At 40.5% G+C, this 25838-nt stretch overlaps 1 protein-coding gene across 2 annotated transcripts in view; it reads left to right on the forward strand.

The window, feature by feature from the left end:
• Nucleotides 1–25768, forward strand: part of IDUA (alpha-L-iduronidase) — a 175165-nt gene extending 149397 nt beyond the window's left edge. For both annotated transcript variants that reach the window (XM_077275517.1, XM_077275520.1), the window contains exons 9-15: nucleotides 3434–3650; nucleotides 3890–4105; nucleotides 9258–9379; nucleotides 10963–11088; nucleotides 15016–15092; nucleotides 15202–15302; nucleotides 24889–25768. In XM_077275517.1, the coding sequence (XP_077131632.1) occupies nucleotides 3434–3650; nucleotides 3890–4105; nucleotides 9258–9379; nucleotides 10963–11088; nucleotides 15016–15092; nucleotides 15202–15302; nucleotides 24889–24989 (960 nt within the window). In that variant the 3' untranslated portion in view covers nucleotides 24990–25768. The remainder of the gene's footprint in view (nucleotides 1–3433; nucleotides 3651–3889; nucleotides 4106–9257; nucleotides 9380–10962; nucleotides 11089–15015; nucleotides 15093–15201; nucleotides 15303–24888) is intronic.
• The last annotated feature ends 70 nt before the right edge of the window (nucleotides 25769–25838 follow it).

A 25838-nucleotide genomic window follows, 5' to 3' on the forward strand; every position in this document is an offset into this window, starting at 1 on the left:
CAGTTTTATTTGCACATGAGATTAACTGATAAAACACCGACAGTAAAAAGTGACACTGATCATACACTGTTAAAAATTTGATTCAAAACACTAATTGGTTCAATTTTTTCATGTACCAGAAAAAAATAAGGATTTTTGAGTGAGGCCTAAGGTTTTACTCACGTGTGTCATAATGCATCCAAAATAATAGCAACATGACAAAGCCACCCAAAACCCCAGGCGTAAATATAAACTGAATGTATACATGTGTGTTCTCTGTCAGTTGTGAACTGTAGGCTTTATCGCCTTAAGGAAAAAAGTCACCATCATGGTATTGTTAAGGTTCTTTTCATCATCTGATTAACAGAGAGGTAAGCCTACTAAAGGCTTAACATTAGTAGAGTTGGTACTTATTGATGACATCAGACCCTAGAATTCAGGAATATATAAGTTGTATATAAATGCACTAGGTGTGTATGCTACCGTAAGAGAAATTCACAAACTTCTTCTACAAGCAAGTATTCTATTGACATCTGCTTCCACTCTAGCTAAAAAAAATCTCTTTTAAAGGGGTTGTGCCACAAGCAAAAGTACATTTTAATGAATGTATCTTGGATTAAAAATAAAAAATCCAACTCCACAATTGGATGTGTTTAAAACAAATGTTCCTGTGCTGAGAAAATCTTACAAATGTGTCCCCGCTGTGTACTGTGTAATGGCCATGTCTGAAAATGCAGGAACATGGTCTGATCATACCACAGCTCCTGGGCAGAGGAGGAAGCAAAAGAGAGTATACAGCTAGAACAGAAGGGGATCACAGCTGAGGTAAAATATTGTTTAAAAATAGGCAGTGAAATGTTTTACAAAAAGAATCAGTTGTGATCCCATGCTGTCCTGTCTGTATACTCTCTTTTGCTGCCTCCCCTTGCCAGGAGATGTGGTATGATTAGACCATGTTCCTGCATCATCAGACACGGCCATTACACAGTACACAGCAGCGGCACATTTATAAGATTTTCTCAGCACAGGGACATTTTTTACACACATCCAATTGTGGAGTTTATTTTTATTCCAAGATCTATTGATTAAAATATACTTTTGTTCGTTGCACAACCCCTTTATGTGAAGTAAATCTTTACATTTACTCTGTAGCTAGCTTTGACTATTCTTCCAATTAGCTGCTTTTTACGATTTTCCCCCTTTATCTGTTCTCTAACTGTGAAAATTCAGGTAGGAGCGCAAAGTAGTATAACCAGGAATTTAATCGTAGCATGAAGTACTCATATTTTAGCACTGAGACCTCCTATATAACAGCTGGCAAAGAAGAGAGCATACATGGAGATTTGAGCTTTATCCATATGAGTGACCATAGAGGAGTTATGTGAATGATTATAAGGATGTCATGTGAGTGACCACAGGGGGAGCCATGCAAATGACCACTGAGGTGCTATGTGAGTGACCTTAGAGGAGCTATGTGAGTGACCATAGAGGAGCCATGTGAGTGACCATAGAGGAGCTATGTAAGTGACCATAGAGCAGCTATGTGAGTGACCATAGAGGAGCTGTGTAAAGTGACCATAGAGGAGCTATGTGAGTGACCATAGAGGAGCTATGTGAGTGACCATAGGGAAGCCATGTGAGTGACCATAGACTAGCTATGTGAGTGACCATAGGGAAGCCATGTGAGTGACCATAGACTAGCTATGTGAGTGACCATAGGGAAGCCATGTGAGTGACCATAGAGTAGCTATGTGAGTGACCATAGAGCAGCTATGTGAGTGACCATAGAGCAGCTATGTGAGTGACCATTGGGAAGCCATGTGAGTGACCATAGAGTAGCTATGTGAGTGACCATAGAGGAGCTATGTGAGTGACCATAGAGGAGCTATGTGAGTGACCATAGAGGAGCTATGTAAGTGACCATAGAGGAGCTATGTGAGTGACCATAGGGAAGCCATCTTTGTGACCATAGACTAGCTATGTGAGTGACCATAGGGAAGCCATGTGAGTGACCATAGAGTAGCTATGTGAGTGACCATAGAGGAGCTATGTGAGTGACTATAGAGCAGCTATGTGAGTGACCATAGAGGAGCTGTGTAAGTGACCATAGAGGAGCTATGTGAGTGACCATAGGGAAGCCATGTGAGTGACCATAGACTAGCTATGTGAGTGACCATAGGGAAGCCATGTGAGTGACTATAGAGCAGCTATGTGAGTGACCATAGAGGAGCTGTGTAAGTGACCATAGAGGAGCTATGTGAGTGACCATAGGGAAGCCATGTGAGTGACCATAGACTAGCTATGTGAGTGACCATAGGGAAGCCATGTGAGTGACCATAGACTAGCTATGTGAGTGACCATAGGGAAGCCATGTGAGTGACCATAGAGTAGCTATGTGAGTGACCATAGAGCAGCTATGTGAGTGACCATAGAGCAGCTATGTGAGTGACCATTGGGAAGCCATGTGAGTGACCATAGAGTAGCTATGTGAGTGACCATAGAGGAGCTATGTGAGTGACCATAGAGTAGCTATGTGAGTGACCATAGAGGAGCTATGTGAGTGACCATAGAGGAGCTATGTGAGTGACCATAGAGGAGCTATGTGAGTGACCATAGAGGAGCTATGTGAGTGACCATAGGGAAGCCATGTGAATGACCATAGAGTAGCTATGTGAATGTAAGGGTGTCATGTGAGTGATAATAGGGGAGCCCTGTGAATGACAAAAGGAGAGTTATGTGTCATGAGATTGACCAAAGAGGAGACATATGAGCGATTGGAAGGCTATCATGCGGGTGAGCATAGGGTTACCATGTGAGTGACAACAGAGGAGCCATGTGAGAGACCATAGAGCAGTGTAACTTCAGTCCTCAAGAGCCACCAAAAGATCTTAGAATGACTTGTGAGTAACCATAGTGTTGCCTACTCATGTGGGATCACACTTGAAATATGCATGGTACCCATCTAAAACACACTATTCTGAATCTGCTCTCGGTGGTAAAAATGTAACTGAAGGACACTGTATGTAACAAAGTATGAGCTCTCATGTAGCCTCACCTGTAATTCCAAGATTATAACTGTCACAGCATTAGCTGCTGCAGAACCCATCAGACTCTATAAGCATATGCCTACACTGTCTATAATGCTTATATAAATGCTTGCTATACAGTAAAATTCCTTTAACATGCCATAATGTCACCTAGTTATTGAATGGCCATAAAATGCATCTAAAATCTACTTCTATGGTAATGAGTCTTGTAATTGGTTCTCTCTGCTAAGTATGCGTCCTGATATCACACGGCACTGCGTGGGAAAGTACAACTACAGTCATTCCAGTTTTATAAATTAGTATAGAAGTAGTAAAGATTATTTTAATATAATTACAATAACCTATAAAGGTGTCACAAATGATTATAATGGAATGTAACATACATTTATTGTAATCTGTGTATCTAGGTAATAGATCAGCACCTGGATTACATGCATTCAGATGGAAACCCCAGCATGAACTACAGCCTGCTAAGCAATGATAATGCCTTCATGAACTATTACCCTCACTACTTTACTCAGAGGACACTGACGGCAAGGTTCCAGATGAACAACACTAAGCCGCCACATGTCCAGATGGTGAGAAAACCAGTGCTAACAGTAATGGGCTTGCTGGCTTTATTAGGTACGTGTCTGGGTAATTACTTATGAAACATACTCATGTCAAAAGTTTGTATAAGTCAATGAAAAGTAAAGACATTAAGAACACTATCATAAAGAATATTGGGCAATGTGCAAGTGATAGAAGGGGTTAAGTGCAAAGAAGAATGTTACTTGGGTTTCGGTCTATTTAGACTTTACTTTGCAGATTTTTTTTTTAACAAATGTTCACACAGTGATAAATGAATGTTTTATGCTTTGCAGGAGAAACACAGATTTCCACTTCCATGGTAAGGAACGTGGATCCATCCGGGAACTATAATACAGTTGGAGTCATAGCAAGCGTCCATGAGCCAAAAGATGGCGATCAGGCTGATAGCTGGCAGTCAGCCATAGTCATTTATGCTTCAGATGATAACAGAACATCAACCGAGATCAATATTGTAACCCTAAATCTGACAAATTATCCAAAGTCAAAAGGTGACTATCTTGTAAGAAATCATACAGGAAATGATCACAGGAAAGCTCCATCGCCAGCCTTAACGGGAATCTGTCAGTGCCAACTCCTCCTGCTTGACTGACAGCCTCTCTGCTGTGTGACTTGATTTGACAGCCAAGCAAGAGGTGGCAAATGGGAAAATAGAGCTGGTGTGACACAGGTTTCAGGTCTACAAATAGTTCTTGAGCCTAATTTGCATGTCAATTCAAACACTAATTTCTTACTAATATAGGAAAGAACTGGCCCTGTAAAAGTATTCTTGGACTTGTCTTTGAAAGAGCTAAATATGTACCGTGTATATATATATATATATATATATATATATATATATATATATATATATATATATATATAGTTTGATGTAAAATTCTGCTGGCAAATGTAGTTTATAGAGGACCCATCACTAAAATTGTTATTATTTATTTTAAAAGCAGATGTAATTAAATGTATGATTTGACATAAAATTCACCAACAAAGCAGATACCAATATCGAGTCCTTTTCTTGGCACAAGCCTTTTCTTCAAAATTAAGAAAAGTGATTTATTTCCCGATTTTCAGTATCACTTCCACTGATAGTAGAGTCATACAACCTTATGTCCTGCATCCGAGAAAAATGGTCCAATTATGCTACTCAGACTCCGATCAAAGTTTGATGAGTGTGAGATCCATTTTGCCAGGATGTAGAGATTAAAAAAAAAATAGTTTCTCCTCCTTCATTGAAAGTCAGAACGCACATGAACCCATAGACTTGAATGGCCCAATACCATCCAATTATATGAGGCAAATCACTCATGCTGTGATTTTTTTCCTCTGACCATTCGGTCCGAGTAACAAATCAGGCATGTGCACGTCCTCAGTTAATAACACGAAACTACAGTAATCTGCATGAGCCACGTTCACACGTTCAGTATTTGGTCAGTATTTTACCTCAGTATCTGTAAGCCAAAACCAGGAGTGGGTGATAAATACAGAAGAGGTGACGTGTTTCTATTATACTTTTCCTCTGACTTGTCCAGTCCTGATTTTGGCTTACAAATACTGAGGTAAAATCCTGACCAAATACTGACTGTGTGATCGTGGCCTAAGGGCTCGTGCAGATGACCGTAGTTTCGGTCTGAGTGCTATCCATAAAAACATTTACTGTGTGAGGAAGCCACATTCTACCCCTGATGAAGCCACAGATTGGGTGGCAATATGTGTTGGGTCTATCTGTCCTCATAAAATCATTGCCTTTTTTCATAGGTCCTTTTTGGTTTTCATATTTACTTTGTGTTTCCATGCGTTTGTCTTCTGATGGTTAGATGACGGTCACCATTACTATTTCTTTTGTCTTGGCTTCCAAATATAATATTATATACAGTATATCTTTACACACTATTTGGATACTGTTTTGAATACTATGATCTCATCATTGTCCATTCATTTTCAACATTTATTGATGGATATTATGACATCAAGATATCATTATTGGCTTAATTTATTACATTTCACCATTTCTATATGCTGGTTCATACAATATTTTTATACAGGAAATATATATATTATTACATTTCACCATTTCTATATGCTGGTTCATACAATCTTTTTATACAGGAAAGATATGTATAGACCCCAATCAGAGGACAACAAAACATTCACTCCTAATCTAGGAACTTTCCAATATTTATGGACACAACTGTTTATCACTTATCACTCTCCCATAATGACAGTTCTGTGCTGTGTTGTGTATAAATATGTGATTCTTCAGAATTTGCTTTAGTCTATGCCTGATGAAGAGACCTGAGTAGCCTCGAAAGCTTGCAATTTACCATCTTTTCAGTTAGCCATTAAAAGGTATCAACCACTGAGGACTCTCAATTCTAAATATTTTACAGTCTTTTTATACATTTTCTCTGGGTTTCCTGTGAATTGTAACCTTTTAGATGGGTGAGGCTAGGCGCTTGCCTTATTGTGAGCATGCCTGGTTTATATAGCCTATTTGTCACGACCACAAGGGTCGATCCAGCGGACAGCACAACAAACACCAACAATGGGATGAGAAAAGGGGAAGGAAGGCCCTAATAGCAGGGAGCGAGGGATGGGGTACCTCCTAACTCAGCCTGTGCCTAACCCTAAGCTCCCCTAACGCCCTATGTGGGTCCTTCCCCCGGCCGTCGTCACGTACCTGGTTCCTAGCTGTCACCTCACTAAATCCTGACTAGTGCACTGGCCGGCAAGGATGCTAGCCTCACCACTGCAGATAGTACAAACACAGGGGATAGTGACAAGCATGAGACAGACAAGGTAAATAAACAAGCTGCTTAGCTTTTGCTTTGTATTTTTTAACTGTTTTAAAACTCATGTTTTTCTGTGCTAGCATGTTTTTGATAATAATATGATAAAATGAATGTACACTGCTCAGACAAATAAATGAAACACTAAAATACCACATCCCAGATATACTGTAACTGAATGAAATATTCTAGTCGCAAATCTTTATTCATTACATAGTGGAATGCATAGAGAACAATAACACATAAACATGATCAAAGTAAATCAAAAGTAATATTAATGGGGGGTCTGGATTTGGAATGATTCTCAAAATCAAAGTGGAAAATCAAATTACAGGCTGATCCAACTTCAGTGGATGAGGCGGCATATATTCTCCTGATGGATCTCCTCTCAGACTTGGATTAAAGCATCAGTCAACTCCTGGGCAGTCTGTGGTGCATTGGAACGAGACATTATGTCCCACATGTGCTCGATTGGATTCAGGTCTGTGGAAAGGTCAGGCCAGTCCATAGCATCAATGCCTTCATCATGCAGGAACTACTGACACACTTCAGGCACATGAGGCCTAGCAGTGTCATGCATGAGAAGGAACCCAGGGCCCACTGCACCTGCATATGGTCTCAGAATGGGTCTGAGGATCTCATGCCAGTATCTAATGGCAGTCAGGTACCTCTGGCTAGCACATGAAGGGCTGTGCAGCCCTCCAAAGAAATGCCTCCTCACACCAGTACTGACCAACTGCCAAACTGGTCATGCTGGAGGACAGCAGATCGTTCTCCACGGCGTCACCGGATTCTGTCACGTCTGTCACATGTGCTCAGTGTGAACCTGCTCTCATCCATGAAGAGCACAGGGCACCAATGTCGAATCTGCCAATCTTGGTGTTCTGTGGCCAATGCCAATCGCCCTGCACGGTGTTGGACTGTAAGCACAACACCCACTTGTGGTTGTCGAGTCCTCATACCACCCTCATGGAGTCTGTTTCTGACAGTTTGAGCAGACACATAGTTGTTAGTGGCCTGCTGGAGGTTATTTTGCAGGGCTCTGGCACTGGTCCTCCTGTTCCACCTTGCAGAAAGGAGGAGGTAGCGGTACTGCTGCTGGATTGTTGCACTCCTACGACCTACTCTTAGTCTCCTGGTGTACTGGCCTTTCTCCTGGTATCTGCTCCATGCTCTGGACACTGTGCTGACAGACACATCTACCCTTTTTGCCAAAGCTCGCATTGATGTGCCATCCTGGATGAGCTGCTCTAACTGAGCAACTTCTGTGAGTTGTACAGTAGACATCGCCTCATGCTACTGTACCTCTAGGGGTGAGAGCAATGACAAAATACAAAAGAGACCAAAATAGCAGCCAAAAAGGATGAGAACAGAGAAATGGTCTGTGGTCACCCCCTGCAGAACCACTCCTTTATGGGGTTGTCTTGCTAATTGCCTCTCATTTCTACCTGTTGTCTGTTCCATTTGCACAACAGCAGGAGAAATTGATTCACAATCAGTGTTGCTTCATAACTGGACAGGTTGATTTCATAGAAGTGTGATTGACTTGGAGTTACATTGTGTTGTTTAAATGTTCCCTTTATTTTTTTCAGCAGTGTACTTGCTCACTGCCAAAAAGCGGGGATTGGTGCTCTGAAGAATAAAACTTTCAAACATAGAAATTACTTTGCCCCTCAAATATTATTTGAGTGCCAAAGTAATTTCTACATTTGATAAGATAAATTAATTTATATGGTGATCCCTGTGCATTCTCTATGTTTATGGTACATTTTTCAAGTATGTATTAGATTGGTAGTGCCCTAATCAATACATTTTCCTTTGCATCATGGGAAAGGGATATCAGCAGAACAGAGGAATAAGGGAACTTCCTGGAGGCAACTTCAGCTGATGTTGGGTGATTTGCATATCATTTGCATAATATACTTCTGCCTTCAAAATAGATTTTTCTCAGTTTTGGTATATGCTTTCTTAATGAAATTTATGTCAAATAATATATGTTTTGTGATAGATCCTGTTTAATGGCTGCATCTACTGTATCTATCTTTGTGCATGTGAATTCTTTATCTACCAGTCTGTTAAAACTCCTTTCCAGCATTGGCCAATTTTCATCTTTGCATTTCTGTTTCCGCAACTTTTTTAATTTTCCATCGACAAAGCCATATGAAGGCTTATTTTTTATGTTGAAGTTTTTAATGACATGACTCATTTTTCGTAACAATGTGCTGTGAAATGGGAAAAAAAAGTCCAACTGCGGCGAGTAATTCAGCTATTGATTTTTGGGTATTGTTGTTACGGCATGCATTGGGCCATAAAAATGACCTGGCAGTACAATTCCCTAAGCGAGTATGATTACAGCGATGCCAATCTACTAACTTTTTTTTTTTTATTATGGAGTGTTGGAAAAAAAAAGTGAAATTTATAAAAAGAAAAAATTTTGATTCTTTCATCACCTGAGACCCATAACTTTTTCTATTTTTCCATCAATGGAGCTATGTGAAGGCTTTTTTTTGCATGGCGATCTATACTTTTTTTTTCAGTACCATTTGGGATGTATACATGTTTTTATTAAATTTTATATAGTATTTTGTGGTTATGTTTCTAAGCCCACTCCAAACACCCGCACCCGATATGTGCCGTACATGTAGGATTGCAAGTATGAGGGCAACTGGGTGTCACTGCACCCCAATAAAATGGGGAAAGACAACTTCCAATTTGTTCACACATTGCCAAAAGAGAAATATGACAAAACAGAGTTGTAAGAAGATATGGCACGACATTGTTATTTTATGAGAATACATTTCTTTCTTTGCTGCAAGAAATACATTTGGTTCCCTGACGCTAAAACCTAACTCTATTTCAGATCTTGTATATGTCACATACTACATGGATAATACATTGACCAATCCATATTTGGAATGGCAAAAGGCCGGAAGTCCAGATTTCCCTTCTGTTGAAGAATTTAAACACATGCGCGATAAAGAGGTAAAACCATACATAACAGTATTTAATGTGTAATAAATTTATATTCATGTATCAAAGTCTATTTTAAATTTTACCCTTGAATGGTGCTTAAAGGAAATCTGTCAGTGAGATCACCAAACCATATATATAGGCATGCAGGTATTTGAAATGTAAATCCATCAAAACCTTTATCTTTTATCTGTTGCTGCAATTGTGAGTAAATATTGCTTAAATGCATATGCAAATGAAACTTTAAGTGCTCTGGGCATGACAGAATACTTCCTGAGGCTCTGCTTTCCGAGGTTGTTTTCCCACACAGCACCAGCCTCTTCATCTTGATTAAGAGTTTGCTGCCTGTGCAGCGTCAGTATTTGGGCAAGAAAATCAGGCAGTAAGCTATCAATCCAGCTAAAGAGGCTGGTGCTCGGCAGGAAAAAAACCTCGGGAGGCAGAGGCTCCAGAAGTATTCTGTCACGCCCACAGCACTTAAAGTTTCATTTGCATATGCATTAAAACAATAATTACTCAGGATTGCAGCAACAGATAAAATATATAAAGGTTTAAATTGATTTACATTTCAAATACTTGCACAACTATATATGCTAAGTGCTCTGTCACGCCTAGAACACTCAAAGGGGTATTCCCATCTCCAAGATCCTATCCCAATATGAAGTAGGTGTAATTATAATAATATTAGCAAAAACTTCCAATCAGAAATGTGGTATATTTCTTCTGATAAGCGATGTCACTTACCCCATGTGCAGGGCATTGCAGTAGCTTAGGTATCCATGGTTACAATAAATAAGTTGTCACTATATGAGTGGTTGTAACCATGGACACCTAAGCTCCTGCATTGCTCTACACATAGGGAAAGCGACATAGCTTATCAGAAGAACTATTTAACATTTCTAATTGGCTGTAGTTCCTTATTTTATTATTATTACACCTACTACATATGGGGATATGATCTTGGAGATGGGAATAACCTTTTAAGGCTTATTTTGCGTATGATTGAAAACCATTCTTTTGGAATACAGCAATGGAAGCAGGGGCAAAACATACCATGGACCTAGGTAGCAGCAGGTTAGTGGTCTGGTAAACATCACCTTATCCTTAATGTGGTGTAAAATATTATACTTTATAAGAAGCCATCCAACAATCTCTCAGGATATAATGAATTAAGCACTTATGGCCTAATGGCTTTTTATGTTTAATAGGGGTACATCATACTTTATGTATGCATAGAGTATTTTTTGTATAATTGCATTTTATATTTTCAGTAGAAATTTCACATTTTTTACTTCTTGCACTATGCACCTTATTTAATAAAAAATAATAGGATTTAAATGAGTCAATTAACCTGTGAGACTGCTTCTATTGTGTGATTGCTTTGTGCATACCGAGACATAAAATAGTATATCTGGACCATTTACCCTTTAAGATGATCTAAGATGTCCATTAAGGAGTTGTGACCTTTTATGTGAACTTTATATTGACACGAGTGTAATAGGTAAAATACTTTTTGGATAATGTAGGCTATTAAATGGCTTATGAAATATATTACATATTGAATCTATTGTTACATCTCTTGATATCTTTTAAAGGATCCAATCATGGAAGGGCCTAGTATATTCCCTAAAGACGGTGAGATGGTTCTAAAAATGCAACTTCCAGTTCCTTCTATGCTACTTGTTCACATATGTGAAAAGCCCCATTCTCCTCCTGGAAAGGTGAGCATGATGGGATTTATCTTTTGAATACGGGTTGATTTTTCAAAATAAAACATTTCTTTTCTTTTTTTTTTTTTTTAGAAAGTCTTTGCCATAAGGCTGTATTTACACTCTGGTTTTAGCTATGTGCCTTTTCTAATTCGCAATGAATCAGAAGCAGTGTATGTACTTGTCCCATTTGTTGGACCACATATAAAGGTCACACACCACATTGCTGTTATGTACTCTTATGTTTAAATATTAATATTTTCTCTTGCAAATATGGGATCTCCCTCCCTACATATTCCCCTTCAGGATAAGTCCATGTAGGACGCAGATTTTCTAGGGTGAACCTGCAGGAAAGGCCACAAGGTCAGTGTTAGGTGCATGGGAGGGGGGTGACGGTATAATGAACAGCGTAGGCTTTTTCCAGGCACCACACGCCCCAGATCCTGGAAGAAATCATTGGCATAATGAAATTAAAGTCTATTTCTCCACATCTGTATTGCAACTATGAGGCATACAGGAAAGAGTAGATTAACATGTCTTACCTATATGCCCATAGTAATAGCTGAAAAGTGTCCCGGGGGTGACAGATTCCCTTGTCATCTTTATGCCAATAAAGATTGACTAGGTTTTTACGAACCTTCAGGTGTGATCATCATTATGTAGTGGTTTCTCTCTCCTTGTATATTGTATTCCTGGGGGGATTCCTAAGTATGCAGTTTGTGCTAACACACAATTTGTGTTAACACACAATTTGTGCTAACACACAATTATTTCATCTTTAGCTGTACTTTCTATCACCAGAACAGGGGTATCGTTATGGGTTCCACACAGGTTTTTCTGATACTCTTAAGTCTTAAGACTCTGACTCTGCACACCACCTTGTTTCTTGGGGGAGGCTTTGACTCGGGTTATTCATATGGATTGAAGAATTCGGGAGAGACGTGATGAGCGACAGTGAGTTTTGGTAATTTTCCCTAGTCCGTCCACTTACCTGAGGGGGAACCAATGTAGGTTCAGATCTCGGGCCGTTCAAAGGAGACTTCAGCGCAATCTTGGATATTTCCTTATGGACTGCTTGGTATGCCCTCAAGTAAACAATCCTAAGCATGGTTCTTTGTCTAGGATGTCACCGAGACTCCCAGGTACCTGTTATCAAGACTCCTTTTATCAGTATGTCTGAACGCAGTGAATTAAATTTCTGCCTTCCTATCTGAGCTGTCAGTATGGTGATGGACAACTCACTCATACAATCGGATCGTAGGGCTTGCTGAGCTGTCAGTGTTTTGAGTGAAAGTTTAGCAATCCAATCAGGACCAAGGTATGCCGAGGCTTCATTCATGTGTCTCCTGTTCAAAGTAATTACATGGCTATTTATCTAGCTCTCTGCCTTGAATTGCTGCCAATTGTAGCTTTGCTCAAGAGGTGTGTGCATGCTCTGCGCTCCTAGTCTTACATTCTGGTCTTTGTTGCTCAATCTTGTATTTTGATCATTGTTACTCGACCTTGGATTTGTCTTTGACCTTGTGTTTGCCTAGCCCTTTTGTTGTGATCCACTACCTTCTTGGAATTGTGACCCTGGATTGTGACCTGACTACACCTTTGTCTCATCCCTCTGTCTACGATGTATCCTCTTGGTTTTTGACCTCAGACCTCTTGAATACCCAGCCATATGGATTGTCCGTGAGTAGTGACTAGGGTCACATTAAAATTGGCCCATATATGTGTCTTTTTTGCATTTATGGATTCTGTTCACACGGTCTGTGACCAGGTGGCGAATCTGACGCAGATGATTCAGGATCTGGTCAAGTAATACCAGAGTCTTGAATCATCGCAATATCTGTTGCAGGGTCAGATGATTAGTTTGATGAAAACTTTCCATAGCTCTCCACTGCCAGCAGTGGCTGTGACATCAGAGTTCTTTGTTGTGCACTTGGTTTCTCCCAAACCAGTAATAGCCCTTCCTGACACATTTTCAGATCAGAAAGACCCATTTAAGGTGTTCAGGGAGAGCTGTAGGCTATTTTTTACCCTGGACCCCAACCAGGGAATGAATCCCAGCAGGTGGGAACTATCATGTCCTTACTGCTAGAGGGTCCTCAGACTTGTCAGTTTTCTTTGTCCCCCCCAAACCCCACAATGGTCATTTGTTGATGCTCTTTTTGACAACTTAGAGTTAATATTCGACAAACCTGACAGAATCCATGTCGCGTGGTCAAAGATCATATAGGGGGACCGCACCACTACTGTAGGTAGGTAGTATCAAGTGCCAGCAATGGTCCACTGAAGTTCAGTGGAATGATGCAGATCTCAGGTGTCATTTTCGCCTATGCCTTTCGTCTCTATTTAAGGATGCCCTGGCTCTGCATACTCCACCCTGTTCCATGGGGAGGTCATGGCTCAGGCTATTTAGTTGGATTGCAGGGTTTGGGAGAGGCGTGATGAGCGTCAGGAGGTTCTGTCCACCTACCTGAGGCGTAACCTATGGAAGTTGGAGCTGCCAGCTCTTGGACCATTGACAGGAGACGTCAGTGCAATCTTGGACTGTGACTCTACTGTGGTCACGCTGGGCATTTTCTCAAGGACTGCTTGATGCGCCATTAAGCAAGCAAGCCAACCGTCGGGAAATGTCTAACTCTGGGTGATTGTCTAATAGGTCACCCAGACTTCCAGGTACCTTTTCACTGCTCAGATAAAGCACTGCTAAATGTGTAACTACTTTTCCAAAACCAGTTATCAGCAGTAGCTTTCATTGATTGTGGGTCTGCTGCCAACTTCATCAATTCAGGACTGATCCTGAGATTAGGATTAGAGACCATTAGGGTGGATAGACGAATTCCAATTTTTGCCATTGAGAACATACTATTTCTCCAGAATCTTGTCCAGATGGTAGTGGTGGAGTTCACACTTAGAGTGGGAACACTTCACTCTGAGTCCATCTCCTGCTATGTATTCACAATTCTGTTATTGATTAATGTTGAAAAGATATTGTTAAGTGGACCCAAAATTGTCATAAGAAATGTCTTAGTTCTGTACAAATTTACTCCGCTAGTCTGAAGGGTCTGCCGGGGTACCTAAAAGACTTTGGAGATGTGTTCTCTAAAAAAAAGTTGAGGTTTTACATCCTCATCGTCCTTATGATTGTGCCATTGATCTTGTCCCGAATGCCAAATTACATAAAGCTCGCCTGTATAATTTGTCGAGACGTAAACGTACTGCCATGAAAGACTATGAAAGTGAAACTTGAATAACCTGAATGTTTAATCAGCAGGGGAGCCTCCTCAGAGTGAATAGGGACTCTCCAGGTTTGGGTTTAGCATATTTAGTGCTGGGTTTCTGTTCAGGACTAATAGTTTAAATGTTTTTAGGGGTGTATGTCATGTCTCGCTTCAATATGAGTCAAAGTATAAGACAGTCTCCTGATGAGTTGTCTCTTTTGTGAACGATGAAACTCGTAGAGACGTTAGTTTTTGTGGGTTACGGTGGATTGCCACTTCACCATATCCTTATTGTTCAGACTTTGGGTATTTTGTTTGTTTTGTTATTCCTAGTCAGTCTCTGGTCACAGAGGGTGAATTGTATTTTTGTAATTTAATAAAGATTGTGTTTTTATCTCTAATCGGTGATATTAGTAATTATAATTAAAAGTTATATTTTATGGCCTTTAGTTAGGGGGCCTCTATTTACCCTCCAGGGAAACTTGTGATTATACCTGCCTTTGATGTGAGCTCGCACTCCGAGCCCACATCTTTCCCGCACATGATGACTGATTTAATTTAAAATATGGAAGTAATGACGTGTTTCTATTATACTATTCCTCTAATTGTTCCACTTCTAATTTCGGCTTAAAAATACTGATGTGTGAATAAAGCCTTAGAAACGGGAAACTGGTTGCAGAAAAAGGCATGAAAGTATATTCAACAATTGTTTTTTTCTTCTAAGGTCACTAGTCTTCATCTTATTCCCCTTATTAGAGGACAAGTGGCAGTGGTGTGGAGTGACGCATACGTGGTATCACGGTAAGTGCCCATTTCTGAATTATTTTTGTGATATTTCTTATTCATGTTCAATTTAAAAAATATTGAATTACAATTGTGTACATTTACTATAGTTCTGGTTCTTTTACAGGTGTTTGAAGACATATGAAGTGGAGTATTCTATTGATGGCTTCAGCTTTAGCAGGATAAATACAAGGAATATTTTTTTTACTTTATTCACTTATAGTCCTGGTATGTCTTTTTAAACTGTTTCATATAATGTTATCAGCAATCTTTATGCTAGGATATAAATCTACAAGTGCATTTACACTGTATGATTATCCTCGAAACCCTCGTTATCTGATAATTGGTTAATCTAAACAGGTTACCAGTCACTAATGAACAAGCAAAACGTTTGTTCGACAGGTGAAATTCTTCTTAAGCTTGTATAAACATTATCATTTTCAGCAGCACATCATCCTACTGTGAAAACTGGATATGTGCTGCTGAGAACCAGTGGTGTAACTAGAATATGATACTCCCAGGTGCAAAATTTGGACCTGGCCCCACTGCCCCAGCATGTACTTCATCCTGGCTAGATAATAAAGCTCAGAAACCTCTACAGTATTGGTATATTGAAGTAAAGTTAGAGGATAAAAGTTAACTTTATAAAAGTATCTATTATAAAATATATATATAAGGGCTCTTTCACACGTCCTGATATTTCCGGTACCGGAAAAACCGGTACCGGAGATATCCGTGTCCGTATGTCCGTATGTCCGTGTGTGTGCTCCGTGTGTCATCCGTGTGTCCGTGTTGACGTTACGTATGCCATCCGTATGTCATCCGTGTGGACACGTACCTCAGAGAGTTTTTTCAGTCTGCAATTAAAGGCTTGGGCCTGTAATTAAAGGGATAGATGAGGGAAAGGTGCACTAATTATCAATTTTTTATTCTAAACACACGTTTCCACCTTCAGGACTTGTTCATTATTTTTATTTTGCACAATATAATGGGCTTTGGATCCCTTGGTGCTACATAGCCTACAATTAGTTAGTGAAGTTGTTCCAAATAAACACAGCATGTACATTATTTTGTTTTACTCAAAATTTTTTAATAACATGAGCCAAAACTAAACGTTTTTTCATTTTACAACAACATATGCCCAATAATGTGCATTAACGACATTCTTACATGCCACATATTCGAAAAACTATTATGTAAACCTTGAGAACATTTAAAGATTTTGGAAATCATCCTGAGTAGACACTGATTCTTCTGTAGTGTTTTCTGGTCCTACACCTTCCGTGATGGCGGATTGTGGGGGCATTTCAGATTGGGTCATTTGTGTCTGCAGTGGTGGATTATCGACGGATGTTCCAACATACATTTGTTGGTATCCAGAGGTAGTAGTGTTGTAGCTTTGGGTTTCTAAGGAGGGGCCATAAAAGTGTTGCTGTTGGGGGAGTGGTTGTTGCTGGTAGTTTGCACAGACTGAGTATTGGCCAACCTGAGCAACAGGTTGCATATGGCTTTGTGGACGTGAGATGTAACCTTGATATGTTGGGCCAGTTGTTTGTTGGGTTGTTGGCTGAGGGTTAGGTGGGCCAAATCTAGTTAGGCCAGGCATGATTTGCCTTGGTGGCCTGGTGGACTGCTGTTGCCCTTGAAATCTCTGAGCAACTTCACCCAGTGGCCTATGTTGGATCTGTTGGCTTGATGCAGGGGGGGGGGGCATGCACATAATATGGTACTGGCATTTGTGTGAATTGTTGGCTGGTTGATGGTTGCCCATAAGAGGTTGCAGGCACCTGTTGCTCCTGGTGTGTTGACGCTCGAGTGGCCAACTGGGTCTGATTTTGGTCAGTACGCCACTGTTCTATTTGTGCAAGCACCTGGTTGGGCTCATTCTCTCCCTGGCTGGCAGAAAGGAGGGTAAGCATAGCTGCCCGGACACGTTCTTGACGTTGTGTGGGGACTTTGGCCAGACAGGGAGACAGTGAGCGACAAAAACGATCAACATCTGATTCTGGTGTCATTGAATTCAGTATATGCAGGACTCTTGCATCAATTGCTTCTGGCAACATCCTCATCTCCTCATGTCGCCTGCTCCGTCTTCCTCTCAGGCTAGGTGGTATGTACCGCGGTGGAATGTTTGATGCTGCTTGTGATGCCTGTGATTGCTGTTCTGTTGTATTTTGTCTGCTTCCAATCATACCCTCAGTGCTTGTTTCACCAGCAGCAGATGGCTGTTGTGGCTGTGTTGTTTGTGTGCCCTCAGCTGTGTGATCCGTCTCTGATGCTGAGGTACAAGGTGCTGAGGCAGCCGCTGCTGGTGACTCATCAGAATCGTCCAAGTTGTCCACAGTTCTAGGATTAAAGAAATGGACATTGTTTTTCAAGTTGTAACGTAAACATGTATTCCTTTGAAAAATATCCTTGAAAAAATTTTCAAACCTACCAATAGGGGATTTCATGTCACACCCTTATATTTCAAATGTCAATTTTGACAACCTTGGTATCTGTATGCAACCATTTTATATTCCTTTTTTGGTTTAAGGACTACTCATCAGGTACCTTTTTTTGACAATTGTAAAAAATAGGCGTGTGGCAAGCCATTTTACATGTGCATGGACAAAGTGGCTTACTTGAGTATTTACAGTGCCACATACATAGTTTGCCTCAAACAATATTGGTGTTTGTGAATCCAAATTGAAAAATGAGATAGTTGAAGCAGTACACTTACTGGTTGAGTTCCATGACTGGGCGCAGGAATTCTAATTGCCGGAAATAAACATATTGGCGCTTTCTCGATGCCCCAGATGTGGAGGGAAGGGGATTATATTCCCGCCGGTACTGGTCCCTTGCTGAGCGCCAGCGTCGTTTCATCAAAGCCACTGTTGGTGATAAAGTAAACATTTGTAAAAAATTAGGCCTATGTAATATACATAAACATAATTTGCTTAGAAGACATATGCCTTTAATGGTCAGTTGCTCAATATGTTCACAAAAGTAAACAGCAGCTAGGGCCTTACTATACATATAATTCTTGCCACCTCATGGCATGCATAAATTTAAAGGAACACTGTCACCTGAATTTGGAGGGAACAATCTTCAGCCATAGGGGCGGGGTTTTCGGGTGTTTGATTCACCCTTTCCTTACCCGCTGGCTGCATGCTGGCTGCAATATTGGATTGAAGTTCATTCTCTGTCCTCCGTAGTACACGCCTGCGCAAGCATGCAGCCAGCGGGTAATGAAAGGGTGAATTAACCCGCCGAAAACCACGCCTCTCTGGCTGAAGATTGTTCCCTCCAAATTCAGGTGACAGTGTCCCTTTAACAACTGTAGCCTGCACCATAATGTACACATTGCTAGGGTTCTTATCTACAAAAACTATGTTCAAGATATATGTGTGTAGAGTAGTGAGTATACACATACATTACAATGTCGGAAAGACACCTGTAAGGGCATGATTTGTGTCAGATATTTGCATGGGTTTTAGAATAAAAACAACTAATACTGAAAGAAACAAGTGAAGAAGAAAAAAAAAACATGGGACAGTCTACTTTGGGCCTTGCAGAAGCATGGTTGTTCATGAGAGGCACAACAGTAATGTGTGCTAACATTGTGAAACATCAATTTAAGCATTTTTTGAGGCTAATATTAACAGTATTCAAAGGTACATCATGAAGTTTAGATTTGCCATTAAAAAAACACCTTCTGAAGTCTAGTGACTATAATAGTTCTAGGAATTAACACATTACATGCCATTTTGATGGCCTACAAACAGATTCCCTAACACGTCATCACTGTAAGCACTATTTTAAATATGAATTAAGTAAGTACAATTTGGTAGTACATAGGAACATCCATGGGTCCACTCACCATACTTCGCTTGCTTGGATGGGGAATATGTTGACCAACCACTACGTGCAAACAATGCTTCTGCTACTGCACGCCATCCACGGTCTATAATCAGCCGGTCGTGGTATCCGTCCACACGAGTGTCCCAAAGTTCTGGGTGTTGTTCCACAAGAGCTATTAGGCGCTCAGTATCCACACGAGGTGCCATTATGTCATAAAAATACAGGATAAGCAATCCCCAAATGTGCCTGAAGACACAACTACTTCACCTCAGCAAAGAAAAGGCCAGACTGAGTTTATTTCTTAATATCACCTGACATTCAGGACACCTGTCTCTCATAATGATACAATGTTTGCCAAAACGCACACGCACAGCACACGGATGAGCATCCGTATGTACGTATGCCGTCCGTATTGCCGTCCGTGCTGCCGGTGAAAAACGGACATGTCGACGTGTTTTCCACACGGACACACGGTCCGTGTGGAAACACGCACATGTGCAGAGACACATAGATTCTAATGGGTCTACGTGTGTCAGTGTCTCCGGTACGTGAGAAAACTGTCACTACACGTACCGGAGACACTGACGTGTGAAAGAGCCCTAAAGCAGCACATAGGGGTGCTGTGTAGGTTCAAACCATATACGCAGCTTTATATGCAGTATAGAGGGCTGCTTTAAATTCGTAGAGGGGTAGGAACAAAGTCAAGAATGCACACTCGAATACTGGCCAAATACTATCCCAAACAGGATTAGATGGCCCATAACATAGTGTTATATTGATACATGAACATATCACATGAGGGAAATTGTGCAGTACTCATTTGTTAGGTTTCAGTGTGATAATATTAAAACCCATCAACAATTAGAGTACAAATCAAAGAACATACTCAATCATTATGCCAAAAAAAACCTGTATGATCTGATTACTATCAAAGGAAATCATATATACAAGTGTAATACTATTGTAGGAACTCAAGGATTCTGATAGCATGGGGCAATGAACAGACAGAGACAGGTTTCTTTAGTGCAAATAGTGTATTTGTACAACAGCAATAACACCCAAAACAATATACTGATAACCCACAGTGTCCTGAAATGAAACGAGTCCTTGAAATATATACAGTAAATCGGCAGAGTTCTTAAGGCAGAGTCCTCAGCAAGGTGAGTGTGACGGGTGACGTGGTGCAGATCCAAACACTGTCGGCACAGAAAGAGTCAAATCCAGGTATGAAGTAAACACAGGGAAGTCCAGAACAAGTCCACAAGTTCATCCCAGGTGTGGCATGAACACCGGTAAGTCAGAAACTAGTTCTCAAGTTGATCCCAAATGTGGCATAAACACGGGTAAGTTCAGAAACAGGTTCACATCAAAGTATTATACTGGGGTTGTTTCCAACAGCTCCCACCGGGGGGAGTAAATGAAGGATTAAGTAGCAACACACCGTCCCGAAACAAGTCCCGAAACAAAGTTCCAAAAACACAGTTCTTACCAGAAGGAGTGAAGCGAGGGTTAAGTTCCAAGTCAGCAGACTAATGATAACCTAGAGAGTGTAGCTTACAAATGCAGGAAATGTCCAGAGCCAGAGGTAGAGACACACTCAGAACCAGCAGCTGAGCTGAAGGAGAACAGAATCAGAATACTCCAGCAAAGAGGCTGACACCTGACCCGGGTTTTAAACAAACAAACAGGAAGTAGGGCAGACAAAAATAGCAAATTCCATCTTAACAAAGGGCAAAATCATTCACAAGGTGACTTAGAAAACCCGGAATACTGACAACAAGATAATTGAATGCAGTTCCGACTGTGCGCTGTGCTGGGCCTTGTGGTGCCACAAAAGCCTGTGATATCACAAATCCTGCTGCTGCCTGTTCTCCTGCTTTTGCTGAAGAAAGAAGTAAGAAGAGATCCTGATTCCTGATCCTTGCCTGATCTCTCCTCATCCACCCCAAACCCCATCACCCCCCTTTTCGCTCCCTTGCACCTCTATCCCCCCTCTCCAACCTTTCCTCTGCCGCCAAGCACTGATCAGTACTTGATTGCTCGATTTTTGGCAGTTTTTTCTTTTTCATGCATTGTGCAGCGGCCGAGCGCTGATCAGCAATGCAAATCACTGATCAACATCCGTGCTCACTGTTTTCTAGGACTTTTTTCCCTGTTAATTTTTCTCCCCCTTCCCCTTTGCATCACCTCCTTGCGTGCATCCAGCAGCCACCAAGCGTTTATCAGTGATACAAATCACTGGTCCGCACTCATGCTCGCTGTTTTCCACAGCTTTTTTTTTTTCACTATTTTGTCTCCACCCTTTGCACCACTCTGTGTGTGCATCCTACGGCCGCTGAGCCACTGATCAGACATACAACACTGATTAGCACCAGTGCTCATTTTTGGCAAGGACTTTTTTCTGTCTATTTTTTTATCCCATTTTTGCACCACATCCGTGTGCCTGTCCTACAGCCATTGAGCGCTGATCACTGATGCACATCACTAACCACCCCCAGTTGCTTTTTCTTTTTTTTATTTAGAAAAATGATAAAAGTTTACACCAAGCATTCACATACACACAAATAAAATTTGGTATTCACACAAACATCACATACCGTACGTAAAAAAAAAAGTCCAGCTCGTCCCAAACCTGGTATTCAGTGGAGGAGGTGTACGCTTTCATTGCCGTCGACACTGACTTTGAGGGAGAGGATCCCACCTTCCTTTATTTTTCCTCCTCATCCTCTTCCTCCATTGACACCGAATCACCACAGAGACTCCCCAGAACAGAAACTGCACCAGCGCCCACCATTTCTAACCCTGTATGGACCTCACCCCCCGAACACTATGAGCCACTGATTCCTGATTTTGTGGCCAAATCAGGAATCAAATTTGACACCACTGGCCTCACAGAAAGACTTTTTGTAAACAAATTTGTACACCCAGCAATTTTTGACACAAAACAACCTGTCATCATTTTCTAACTGGACTCCTGTAGATGCAGTAGAAATTATGATGTTTTGGGGCCTTGTCCTTCACATGGGACTACTGAGGAAGCCATAACTTCGGCAATATTGGAGTGTTGATGTTTTGTATAACACTCCACTGTTCCGAATGGCCATGACCCATAAACGTTTTGAGATAATTTTTTGTGGGAAAAATGTGATTTATTTTTTTCATGGCTCTACTCTATAAACTTCTGTGAAGCACTTGGTGGTGCTCACTACACATCTAGATAAGTTCCTGCAGTGGTTTAGTTTCCAAAATGAGGTACCTTGTTGGGGGTTTCCACCTGTGTTTAAATATTTTTGTTATCCAATTTGTGTGTGATGCATCAGCACTAAATAGTCTAAGTTGGTGAAGTGAGAAAAGTATAGGCATAAATAACATATATGGGATCAAATACCTAAAACTTGGCATGTGCATTTGCTATGAAGGCCCTATAAATTTCTGGTGCAAGCAATTTCCTTTATAAGTCACATGCTTAGTGAAAGGATGTCCACCTATGTGCAATACACACCTCTTGTGAAAGGCCACAGCAACATCATTAAGCAAGAGGTAACACTCAACAAACCACACCATGAAGACCAAACAAGTCAGGGACAAATTTGTTAAGAAGTACAAGTCAGGATTGGGTTATAAAAAAAAATCCCAATCTTTGATGATCCACTGCAGCACCATCAAATCCATTATTATCAAATGGAAAGAACATGTTACCACAACAAACCTGCCAAGAGAGGATCGCCCACCGAAACCTTCAGCCCGGGCAAGGAGGACATTATTCAGAGAGGCAGCACATAAGACCAAAGGTATCTCTGAAATAGCTGCAGACTAGAGTATCTGCCCATATGGCCACAATAAGCCGTTCATTCTATAGAGGTAGCCTTTATGGAAGAGTGAGCAGAAAAAAAAAGCCTTTACTCGCACACAAAAATTGGAAGGCTTGTTTTGAGTTTGCCAAAAGACATGTAGAAGACTCCCCAAATGTATGGCCTAAAGTGCTGACGTCAGATGAGACCAAATTGAACTTTTTAGCCACCAAGGTAAATGCTATGTTTGACGCCAAACTAACACAGCTCATCACTCCAAGAACACCATACCCACAATGAAACATGGTGGTGGCAGCATTATGCTGTGGGGATGTTTTTCTGCAGCAGGAACAGGGAAAATGGTCTGAGTAGAGGGGTAGATGGATGGTGTGAAATACAGGAATATTCTTGAGCAAAACCTGTTTCAGTCTGTCAGTGATTTGAGACTCGGACGGATGTTCACCTTCGAAGAAGGCAATGACCCAAAGCATACTGCTAAAGCAACACTTGAGTGGTTTAAAGGGAAACGTGTAAATGGTATGGAGTGGCCTAGTCAAAGCCCAGACCTTAATCCAATTGAGAATCTGTGGACAGAGTTGAAGATTGCTGTTCACCAGAGGAAGCCATCTAATCTGAAGGAGCTGGAGCAGTTTTGCCATAAAGAATGGGCAAAAATTCCAGTGGCAAGATGTGTAAAGCTCATAGAGACTCATGCAAATATGACCTTCAGTTGTAATTGCCACAAAAGGAGGCTGTACAAAGTACTGATTTTAGGGGGTGAATAGTTATGCACACTGAAGTTTTCAGTTATTTTGTCCTATTTGTTGTTTTCTTCTCAATAAAAAAAAGAAAACACTCAAAACAAGCTGTGAAATTCCAGGTTGTGAGGTAGCAAAACTGTATATACAGTCATAGCCAAAGTGTTGGCACCTTTGAAATTGCTTCAGAAAATGAAGTATTTCTCCCAGAAAATTATTGTAATTACGCGTTTTCTTATACACATGTTCATTTCGTTTGTGTGTATCGGAATAACCCAAAGAAACACAGAAAAAAAGGCAAATTGGTAAAACTCACACTAAACCCCAAAAACGGTTATGATAGCCTGGAAAGATTGTGATAATGCAGTAATACAGAGGCCCTTTCCGAATGTTTAGAAACATAAATTAAAGGCATACAACTAGTTTGTATGTTTTCCTGGTGTGTGCCTGAATTTCTTCTGGTACTATTGTTACTGTTCACAAAACAAAAAAAAAATACGGCTATGTGATTTGCTTCCTGTGAAACTGACCCTTGGTTGTGTGTCTTTGATTGAAAAATGACATTGTGAACCTCATTGGGAACAGCAACTGATGTGAATAATTACTGTACAGGATTGTGGAATATATTACTGCTGTATAAGCAACAGCCACTGAAAAGTTCATTGTACTGTATCTAATATACAAAACTTATAGAAAAGCGTTACCAATGTCATCACATGTCACGTACATCACTTACGGTATGTTGGGAGAAAAGACAATAACAAGGGCTAATAAAATGTTACAGAGTTGCTTACTTGCATATGTACTATTGATTTATAAAATAAAAATTAAAACAATGCTTGCACTTTAACTTTGCGCCTTAATTTTTGCAGTAACATTTGAACGTGGAAAAACAAGAGTCTACAATCTATAATGTCTCACACCTTTGTGAAGGCTCTGGGATGTGCGAAACAGCCTTAGGTTCTTGTTTGTACACGTTCTAACGGTACTGCAATAATAAAGGAACGAAGTTAAGCGTTGGTGAGTGCCCTGATAATCGTCTTTTCTTTTAAAATAAGTGATTGGTATTTCTGTAACCAGTTATCAGTGACTCCCCGAATGCTGCGGATCAGTGTGTCCATAAGGTATTTTTTCCTATATACATGTACAACTATTAGTTCCAATCAGGGCTGTGGAGTCGGTAAACCAAACCTCCGACTCCTCAATTTCCACGACTCCAACTCCACAGCCCTGGTTCCAATGTTTTTCTACATTTTCACCTAAATGTAGATGATCGTTATTAATGAATAGTACTGCCTCTTATCAGTGGCTGATTACAAGGGAAGGTATACTCCATAGGAGAATATATAAATAGACCTTTAGAATAATGACCCTATAATGACATGTTCATATATCTAACAACTTTGTCTTTTTTCTTTTCAGAAAGTGGCAAAGTGTCTGGATCTTACAGAGTGCGTGCTATTAACTACTGGGATGTTCCAGGACCATATAGTGTTCCAGAAGAGTATACAGAATTATTTTAGAAGGGTCGAGAGACTAAGCAACCTTGAATATTATAAAAGAAGTACAGCAAACTGTTGCCTTGAAATCTGAATTTACCATGCGGCAGCATTGTACACAAGTTCTGACAGTCCCAGCTGTGATTTATATGAGCTCTAATCCATGCCATGTAATGCCCATTTTTATGTAATAACTTCAGAGTGAGCTGGCACTCAGCATGATGGCGACTATGTATTTGACCTTCAAAAGTAATGTCAATATGCCTTTTCCTAGCATCACTGACAATGTATGTTTCTGATACCCATATATATAATTAGTGTAAGAAAAAGCTATAAGGCTATGTTAACATTTGCATTGCGGTTGCCTTGATAATTAGAAACCACATTGCATAAGATATGAGGGATACCTATGAATAGGGGCAAGTCGGGATCCACTCCATCTTCAAATTAATCCAGTATACATATACAGGGATCCGTTACCAATTTCACTCCGTACACCCATTCCAAAATGGGCCTATCTGTCTACATTCCTACATCATATGCATTTACGATGCGATGCCTTAACTGTTCGTCCTCTTTTTTTCCTCCTACTCCCAACTTTGACAAATGTTATACTCTGTTATTCTAGAACTGCTCTAAAAATTGTCCTCTCTGGAATGTTGGGATTTGGGTTTAGGGTGGGCTAGGGAATTGAAGTTGGGATACTTTGTCTATGTTTTATACTATGGAATTATTATGTCATTCATGTTACTTGAAAGATGGAAAATCTGTAATTGGAGTTTTTCAATAAAAATTATTTGATTAAAAAAAAAAAAAAAGAAACCACATTGCAATGCTGACCCATTGCACCTGCGACACATGATATACTCACTC

The sequence above is a fragment of the Ranitomeya variabilis genome, chromosome 1 (genome assembly GCF_051348905.1).
Source record: "Ranitomeya variabilis isolate aRanVar5 chromosome 1, aRanVar5.hap1, whole genome shotgun sequence".
NCBI classification, from domain to species: domain Eukaryota; kingdom Metazoa; phylum Chordata; class Amphibia; order Anura; family Dendrobatidae; genus Ranitomeya; species Ranitomeya variabilis.